The 9,909-nt window shown below is 39.3% G+C and overlaps 1 protein-coding gene across 1 annotated transcript in view; it reads right to left on the bottom strand.

Moving 5' to 3' along the window:
• Nucleotides 1-9,909, bottom strand: part of GDPD4 (glycerophosphodiester phosphodiesterase domain containing 4) — a 145,394-nt gene that overhangs the window by 127,154 nt on the left and 8,331 nt on the right. Inside the window, exons 3-7 of the mRNA XM_006865016.1 lie at nt 9,069-9,167; nt 8,904-8,997; nt 7,999-8,076; nt 6,953-7,098; nt 6,658-6,740 (exon numbers count right to left, since the gene is read on the bottom strand). Of these exons, the coding sequence (XP_006865078.1) occupies nt 6,658-6,740; nt 6,953-7,098; nt 7,999-8,076; nt 8,904-8,997; nt 9,069-9,167 (500 nt within the window). The remainder of the gene's footprint in view (nt 1-6,657; nt 6,741-6,952; nt 7,099-7,998; nt 8,077-8,903; nt 8,998-9,068; nt 9,168-9,909) is intronic.

Here is a 9,909-nt window from a genome sequence, read left to right as displayed (position 1 = left end):
ACCAGCTGCTCCGCGGGAGAAAGATGAGGCTTTCTACTCCCGTAAAGATTTACACCCTCGGAAACCCTGTACAGGGTCGCTATGGGTCGGACCCGACTCAACGGCACTTAACAACAACAATGGGAAGGAGAGAGGGAGTATACCCACAAATATTTAAGAGTTTGACAAAAGTATTTGTATATGGCTATTCACCTTTGTTGAAGACACACCTATCGATGTGGTGGTGCATACAGGGGGTAAAACAATAAAAATTCTTAAGATATTATTAAACATCTTAAGGCAATGAATTGCTGGGCCTGGGGAATCAGGACCATAGTGTCAGTGGACACTATGGTCAATTTTCATAATATAGTCCACAAAGACAATGTTCTATATCCAACTTTGGTGAGTAGTGACTGCGAGCTTAAAAACTCGTGAGCAGCCATCTAAGCTGCAACTATTGGTTTCTCCATGTGCAGAAGAGTGATGAAAATGGAAGATGTTTGCAATCAACTAGTCTAATGGAGCAGGTGAACATCAGTTACCACGACTCTGAAATCAGAATTAGATGGTACCCAGCTACCACTACCAACTACTCTGAAAGGGATCACATCAGAAGGTCTCAGAGAAAATGTGACAAAACTGAAATTTATTTTTAAAAAAACCAGGCTCACTGGTCTGAAAATGACTGAAGGAACCTGAGACGATGGCCCTCAACCACCCTCCAGGTCTGTAATGGAACTCACCCTCTTAGCCCAATTTTCAGCTAACTAGTACACAGTTTGATAGAGGGTGATAACAAACTAGTAAGGCATGTTCACCATGGAATCGTCAACCATTCAAGATCAAAAGTGCAGCATTTACCTAAGGACAAAGTTGAGAAAGGATGAGGAGAAGGGTGAAATAAAAATAAGGACAACAGGGAGGAAGTAGGATAACAGTTGTTGCATGCAGGGACTGCAATCATTGAGATGAAACAAAGCATATGATTTATGTCACGTAAAATTGATGATAATGTCTGTAAACCTTCACTCAATTCACAATAAAAAGTTTAAAAAACCAAGAATTCACAGTCATGGCTTAATTTTCAGCCAAACAACAGAAAGCTCTATAAGGAGGATAACAACAACAAAAATTCAGTAATGGAAACTGGGCACCAACAAGTTCTTCTTGTCTCATGGCAAAGGAGGCAGTTATTCTAGGAGGTAATTAGATACATATTCCAGGTCCTCCTCCAATTTCGGACTCACTTTCTTCATCTAATGCTCCAAGTGAACAGAGACCAACTGTTGTACATCGGATGGCCACTCACAACTTTTTATGACTCAAAGCACTACACAATGAACTACGCAGTAGAACAGAAAAGCTAATAATCTATTAGACCAATTGACTGGAATGTCCCATGAAACCATGACCCCAAACATCTGAGTTAAGAAAACACATCCCTACAGTATTTGGTTGTACAAAGGAACTTCAAAAAGTTCATGAGAAATTAGAATCATCTTTTAATATAAACAGAATAAGCAGCTGCTCTTCTTGTTACTGTTATTGTGAAAATACATACATTTACCAATTCAACCTGTTTCTTCAAGTACACAACTTAGTGATATCATTTACATTAATTATATTGTACAAACATTACCCATAATCAATGCCAAATTTCCCATTACCGTAAACAGAAACTCACTGTTTCCCAAACAATGGCTACCTTTTTTCCCCCTCCCTCCTATACATGGTAACCACTAACAAATTTTGGCCTCCATATATTTGCCTATTCTTATCATTTCATATATAGAGAACCCAAAATTTGTTAACAACATCATTTCATATAGTGATGATACAATATTTACATTTTTGTGACTGACTGATCTCAGTATAATGCTTTCAAGGTTCACACACATTGTAACATCTATCAGGTCCTCATTTCCAATGAACCAAATTTGGTTATTCACTCTTCTGTGTTGGATGTTTAAGTTGTTTCTTTGGGCTCTTCAGAATGGTGCTAAAGTGAACATTGGTGTACATGTATGACTGCTTTTATCTAAGATTTTGAATTTTTGTTTCATGGTGCCTTTTCATGATTATTTTTGATTAATTCATGTTGAAGTGTGTTACAGTTTTCCTCTGTTCATATTTTTTTTTCTAGTATGAATTCACTGGCCCAAAAACTTTGGATAATCATTTTATATTGATGTTCATGGTACACTTGTAAAACTAGCTTAATGTAATTTTTGTTCATATTAAAGATTTTGGAATTTGTTGAACTACTGTTTTTATGAGATCAACTGAGTTGGTTCCAACTCATAATGACCCTATGCACAACAGGACAAAACACTGCCTAGCCCTGGGCCATCCTCACAATTGTTATGTTTGAGCCCACTGTTGCTGCCACTGTGTCTATCCATAAGGGGGTCTTCTTCTATTGTGTTGACCCTCCACTTTACCAAGCATGATGTACTTCTCCAGAGACTGATCACTCCTGACTACTACTGTTAAAAAAATCAACTAGAAGGATGAATTTAAAACGTGATTGGGAGAAGGGAAAATATTGGACATTTTACATTTCTCTTAGTTCAAGGCTTACTTGTCTCCTGTTGCTCAAAGTAAAGGCCGTTTCTTTAATGTATAGTGAACTTTTGGGGGACAGATTTCTCCTGATTCTTCTCTCTGATCTTGTTGCAAAAGCATCATCAATGTCAATGCTCCCTTTCTTCTCTTCAGAAATAAGTTGCTGCCTCTACAGAATGCAACCACCTTTCAATGTGCCCTCCAAGATTTCTTCCCAACTCCCTGAACTTTTAACCCCCTTCTTTTCAATGTCAGAGCTTTCATTGCCCCAACTACTCTAAGTAATTCCTGTTAAGGACAGAGGTTAACCTTCTGAAGGCTAATCTTTACTTTTATTATCTGGATGCCATCCCTTTTCTGCATTTCCCCCTTTTCTTCACTGCTCTGGTCTCTCCTCACCACTAAGGAATCTCGTACCAACTCCTTTGTTGTATTTATTTCCAGCCTTTGGCTTAACTCAGGGATTTTCCCGTTCCTTTGTCTGTAGGGACGTTTCTGGGCATGTTTTTCGCTCCTGGCTCTCTGTAGTCATTAAGAGAATGTGTGGGGAAATGTAAAACTAGCCAGCACTACTCTACAGAATTCTTATTTTGATCATTGAATTTACTTACATCACATGATTTATAAGCACCAGTAGGTATTTGAGAGGTGGGTAGGAAGGGTAAGAATAAGAGTGAAGGTTGACCACAGTGCAAACCCCCTTCCAAGACTAAGACTCAGTGGGAATACAGGCTGTGATTGGTGACCACGCTCGACACCGATAAGGGGAAGTGAGGGGAAAACAGCAATGAAGCAGTGAGCTAAGCCCTACGACGTTCAATAGACTTCTGTGAACCCGGGTGAAGACCTGGTTGGCCAGCAGTGTGGCAACACCTGGGGACTCTTGAGCCCAGAGTCAGTGACATAGCCACAGAGGATTAGAGTAGAGAGTGAAGGGCCCAGCTGATAAGAAGACAGGGCATATGCATAAGAACACCCACACTTGCAGATAATACCCACTTATCCTGGCTTCAGTGACTAGATGATCAGAGCTCAACCAGAAATAAAAAGAAGAGGGAAAAAAAAAAGTATTCTCATACAATTTGATGAACTTGACCTACACCTATGGAAGCAGTAGCTCAAAAGAGGGAACAAGTCCTTACAGCAAGAATCATTCCCACACCCTCCACACACAGAGTAGACAGGGATGGGCAACTTGGACATTGGCTACCCAAAATGAGGGTTGGGGGGGCTACAAAGGCAAGAAGTGACTAGCTTACAAGCTTTCAAGAGGGAACCTAGATCCAGAGGGCATGGAGGAAGGTAGAATCTCCAGTGAGTAGTATTCAATCTGTCTAGGCAGGGTTGATGCAGTGAAATGCAGATGGGTCTCTTGAGATACAATAGTGAATAATTGTTATCAGGACTGATTGTGATGGTTGGAAATGTAAAGGTAGACGTTTTATAGCAAGGAGGGGAGTGATTAACTTTTCAGTCTAGGAGTGGAGGTCCCTAAGACCATCAAGGGAGAAGAGCAGAGAGCGGGACCCTACCCAGAGAAGCAGTGATGCCTGAAATGGAGCCAGAGATGATGACGTGGAGCGATGGAGCAGCTGGAGACTTTAGATCCAGAGAGAGCGAGCGACTGTGTGCTGAAGACCTGGGGGGTACGGGGGAAGGATTGCATGGAGGGGATTGTAACCATGGCAATGAGACAATATATGATAGAATGAATGTAAAACTAATGTTCTCCCATGTAAACTATCACATAATTCACAATAAAACATTAAAAAAAAAAGAGTGAGGGCTGGGATTGGGACTATGGCTAGATGTAGGCTAGATCTAGGACTTCACTTATTGCTAGGGTTATGGTTAGAACTAGGGTTAGTGTTAAAGGTAAGGGTTGGGCTAGGGCTAGGAGTAAGGCTTGGTCTAGTTTTTAGGGTTACAGTTAGATTTATTTTTATATTTTCTTGAATCTATTTCATTTCTTCTTAGTTTGGAAGTTCTGTAACTACATCATTTCTTTTATTTACTTTATGATTTGTTTATTGTTGTTACTGTTGCAACTTTATCTGATTCTCTATTTTTCTATCTCATAGATTTGTTTTACTTTGCATACTTTTATAGTCCCATTTTTTTCTCTTTTCTTTCTGGGACCCCAACACTATAAACTTTTTGTTATTATTTGTTATTTTTATAGTCTCTGCTCTTGTTTTTCATTGTTTTCTTTCTGTTGTTCAAAGTGAACAATGTCTATTACTTTGTCTTCGAGTTTATTATTTTCTCTATTATCTCCATTCTTGAACCCATCCAATTAGGTTGGCTTTTTTATTACATTATTCTATTTTTAAATTCCCATTTGGTTATTCCTTATTTCTTCTACTACTTTGCTAAGACTTTCTGCCCTTTTATTTGTTTCACACGTGTCCAGAAGTGCTCACTGGAACCAATCTATGGCAGCTGTTTCAAAATTCTTGTCAGATCATTCTGAACCTGTTTCTTGTGGTGTTAGCATCTAATGATTACATTTTTCTTATTCAAGATTGAGAGTTTTGTGGGTTTTGGTATGATGAATGAATGTGTACTCAATCATAGGTATTCTGAGTATTATATTATGGCTTCCATTTAAATATATTTTAGCAGACAAGTCAGCTTATTTAGTCAGGTTCAGAACTCAAGGACTTGTGGGCTGTAATTCAAATGTACCTGTGTTTTAAAGATTTTATTCTGGTCTTTCCCATTTGTGTGCTACCCAGCAGGTTTTAAAACATAGATGGTGTTCCAGACCAGTATTCTCTTAATGGACTGTGTCTTACTCATTTATTCACTTCCACTCTTTGCCTGGAATTTGAAAATAAGTAAAAAAAGTATTGCTACAAAATCGTAGAAATCTTTACTAACCAAAAACGTCAATATGTAAAGCTACTGCTTCTTGAAATATCCTCCAGCTAGGTCTATACATTTCTGAAGATTGTTTCCATCTATCTAACCTTTGAGAAACCAAAGAATTCTGCATTCTTTGCAGAATTACACAGAGAAACTAGTTCTGACATCCCTGAGAGATTCAAATTATGTTCCTTTTAAGTGTTCTTTGAGTTTGGGGAACAAAAATAAGTATGAAGGTGCAAGATCAAGACTGTAGAGTTAATGGTTATAAGGTTTCCTAGTGAAATTCTCATAGGACACCTTTGCTATTCAAGTAGATTCATTGTCATGCTGGAAACAATTCCTTTTGACACAACTTTTCTTCTTCAGAATAAGCCATCTTGATCATATTGTGTCCTTTGAGAAAATCTATCAAGATTACCCCCTAACAGTCCCCCAAAAAGTTACCATAAACTTCTGAGCTGACTTCCCTGAGTTTAACAGAAATGGCAGATCCTCTCAGAGTCACTGTTTCAAATGGACATTTTTTTGTAAGCCACTGTAACATTACTGAAAGAACTCATCTGCAACTATCCACTGATCACAAAAATGTTTAAACATGTTTTGTTTCAAACAAACCAGTGTAAGGAGCTCTGGTGGCATTATGGTTAAGAGTCAGGCTGCTTACCTGAAGGTCAGCAATTCGAAACTACCAACAGCTCTGTCGGAGAAAGATGAGACTTTCTGCTCTTGTAAAGACTTACAGCCTCAGAAACTCTGTTCAGGGTTGCTATGAGTCGGAACCCACTCCACAGCACATAACCACTATCACCACCTCCATTATGAATTGCAACACTGTAATAATATTTTTCACTTACCCTCATACAACAGATGGCCAATGAATGTTAAATAAATTGCTAAGGTAAGTAAGTGTTAGTATATAATGCATGGTTTGCAATGGAGACAAATTTAATGTGTGTGGGTAAATATATACTTATGGTACACATGCAAGGATGTTTACTTTTTATTCTATTTGTGATTGAGAATGTGGAGGTACAGATATGTGATTTGCAAGGGGGATATGTTTAATACGTGTGGTATTGCATATATAACATATATGTGTATAAACATATATAACATATAAACACAGGAGAAACCCTCCAGGACTTGTTCCCTCCACTCCTTGAGTCAGACTGGTCCTCTTCCATAATATTGGCCTGATCTCCTCCTACCCCACTCTCATCTCTGTCCTTGCTTTCTTACCTTATGTGTATATCAGTCTCCAGCCCATGGGCCCCAAGTTCAACAGCTTTCTCAAAAGACATCATGGTATTTTCAGGTGCTAGCTGTGAAAGAAAAGATAAATGGATGGTAAAGGTAAGTACCCTAGAAGTCAGGTGAAGCTGATTTGAGTCTAATGACAAAATTAACTCCTTATTCTTATCCCAAGCTAACCCCTTTCCTCTCCAGAAGCTCCTATGGTTCTAAGGTACCTTACTTTAAGTCATATACCCTATACACTCCTTTACTTACCTTATTTCATCATGGTCGGACTTACCATGGGGGCACCTCTATGTGCAATGAAGCTAGGCTTGGGCCCTAATGCCTCCTTTTCCTGAATACAGGGAGAATGAATCCCCATTGGCATCACGTACAGAAACAAAAGGACAATAATAAAGGGCAGTCCGACAACTATTTGTAGAGCTGAAAAAGTTGGAAGAAGGGGGAATTGAAAAAATAGGAGGATGAAGAACCATCTCAAGCACCAGGCCATCCCAAAGCAGCAATCTGGGTAAATACCCAGCCCACAGGTTTCACTGACTCTGTGGCGTGGCTAATCTACCCTGCAGCTATCACATCCCCACCTATTTTCAGAGATTTACATGTGAAAGTACAAGACTGCCCAAATATAAAGCTTTATGATTAAGGTGTAGTCGTCCTGGTGTGGTGTTATAGGATAAGTATTGAACTGCTAACCACAAGGGCGGCAGTTCAAACCCACCAGCCACTCCTCAGAACCCTATACAGGGTCACTATGAGTCAGTACTGGCTTGCCAGCACTTAACAACAACATGATTAAGGTAGCATTACTAGAACTAGAAATTGACAGGGGAATGAGTTAATGCAGGGTGTGGGAAGGAGAGGAAGGAGAGGGGATGTCAAGGACCAGATTCTCAGGAACAGGAAGTTGGATGATTTTGAGAAATCCCTAAAGCCTATAAAGATCAACCTAAGATACCCCTAGATATAAGGCAGTGCAGTTTAGAGGAAGGGCACTAGCTGACAGAAATCTGGGTTGAAAGTCAGGCTCTGCCCCTTTTTAATTGTTGCTTAACCTCTCTAGGTCTTCATTTTCATGTATAAAATGGGGCTATCTCATTATCATCTAATTCACAGAGTTATGACAAAGTTGACTAAAAATAAGTGCTCAGTAAGTATTAGTGAATTGATTTTCTCTCTTTCTCTTACACACACATACATACACACACTGCTTGTTATCAATGGTCATTCTTCAACAATTAATATTTTACACTTAAGAGGAGTGTACACTTGTACACTTCAAGTTGATTCATTGACTTTCAAGTCCAGGTCTCAATTTCTAACCTTTCAACCTTGTGAGTGCATGACATCTCTTGGTTCTTTCTTTCTCATAATATGTCAACAAGTATCTTCTGTATCTAGCTAGAATTTAAGAAGGAAAAAGAAAAGGGTTCATTATTGTCACTTTAAGCTCTTTCTCCATTGGTTGTTTTCTAAAATTCACGCCACACACACACACACACAGATACATAAGTACAATGGTAAGACTATCAGTTCAGTCTTTCTCTTGCCTGTGTCCTCCTACAAGGAAGCAAATTCCTTGTATAAACCACATCGAATACATCAGGAAACTTAGACAGAAGATCCGACAAGGGTAATAAGAAATAACTCCATTCTCAAAATAATTAAGTGTACAGCAGATTCTCTTTTGTTTCCATTATAAAAGGAAAAGAACTAAGAGAAAACCAGTGGCAGAACTAGAAATCTCTGCTCCTGCTATGAGTCTCCAAGTCTCCAAGTGTGACAGGGACTCACTGGAGTGTGCTTTGAGTTTCTGGGTCTGATATAAATTCATTAAAACTAGTAAGATTTTCCAAATAAAATGGAAAGAACTGTGCCTTTAGCAGCAATCCAGTCAAATAAAGTGAGAGTGCTCCATGGTCGTCATCCACCTCCCTTACCCCACACTTCCCCATTCTTGAACAGTCAATATGTAACGACATAGAGAAAAGCCTTTTTTTCAAGAAAGATAATCCATCTATAGAAGGTCTATTTGGTCAGGGAAATCAGTATTATGGTACGTCATTAAAAGTAGAGCGCGAGACCACGGGAACATGCCTGAGTAACAAGCTAAACTTGTTTAAAGGCATAGGGCTGGCTAGTTACCAAGGTTCTGTGTTGCTGAGTTAAGTATGTAAGGTAAAATCAAAGCTGAAGGGGTCAGGCAAGGCTCTGCTAACATGACATACCTTCTCCTTCCAACTGGATCAAGTAGTAGGACACAGGCCAAGAAAAGATAACCATCAACATTATGCAGACCAGGTGCCAGTAGGGAGCAAAGACCTGGGAGAAAGTCAGAAGTCAGGCTGGACACACTTGGGCAGATAGTGCTAGACCTGCAGGATGATGCTTACCTTCAGTGACAGCCCAACTGTCAGCCACTTATCATTCCAGAATTCACATAAAACCCACAACATACAGATGGATATTGCAGTGACAAGGAGAATCATTATCTGGGGAAATAGAAAAGATTTCATAACTTATAGGCACTAAGCTGGGAAAGAACAAATCCTTGGGTTGGTTTTAGGTGTGTTCCCAACAATGTTAGAATTCTTATTCCCTCATCCTTCTACTTTACCCATCCTGCAAACCCTCAATATTGGGTTAATCCAATCATTCACCTTCTCTCCTCCTAAGACTTTGCTGTATAGCATGGCTAGAAAAAACATAGTAATGTGGTCTGATACTATTATTGATTTATCATTTATAGACTCAACTGTGCCCTTAACTGGGTTTGGCATCCTTCTTTCTCAACAAAGGCCATTACAAACTTTCAATTCTTTATTCAATGCAATACAATTCTAAGTAAATAATATATTGTAGTTACCTCTTCCCATCATTCGTCTGTTAGTTTGTTGTACTGTGGTGGCTTGTGTGTTGCTGTGATTCTGGAAGCTACGCCACTAGTATTTTAAATACCAGCAGGGTCACCCATGGTGGACAGATTTGATATGAGCTTCCAGACGAAGACAGACTAGGAAGAAGGACTGATGAACTACTTCCGAATATTTAGTAACTGAAAACCTTATGTATAGCAGAGAAGCACTGCCAGATATAGTGCTGGAAAATGAGCCCCTCAGGTTGGAAGGCACTCAAAATGAGACTGGGGAAGAGCTGCCTCCTCAAAGTAGAGTTGACCATGATGATGCAAATGGGCTAAAGTCCATGGGAGAAAAGCCCATGGAACCTTCATTT

The sequence above is a fragment of the Chrysochloris asiatica genome, unplaced genomic scaffold, assembly GCF_000296735.1.
Source record: "Chrysochloris asiatica unplaced genomic scaffold, ChrAsi1.0 scaffold00074, whole genome shotgun sequence".
Lineage (NCBI taxonomy): Eukaryota > Metazoa > Chordata > Mammalia > Afrosoricida > Chrysochloridae > Chrysochloris > Chrysochloris asiatica.
The sequence above is the reverse complement of the archived record's forward strand: the minus strand, read 5'-3'. Positions and strand labels throughout refer to the sequence as shown.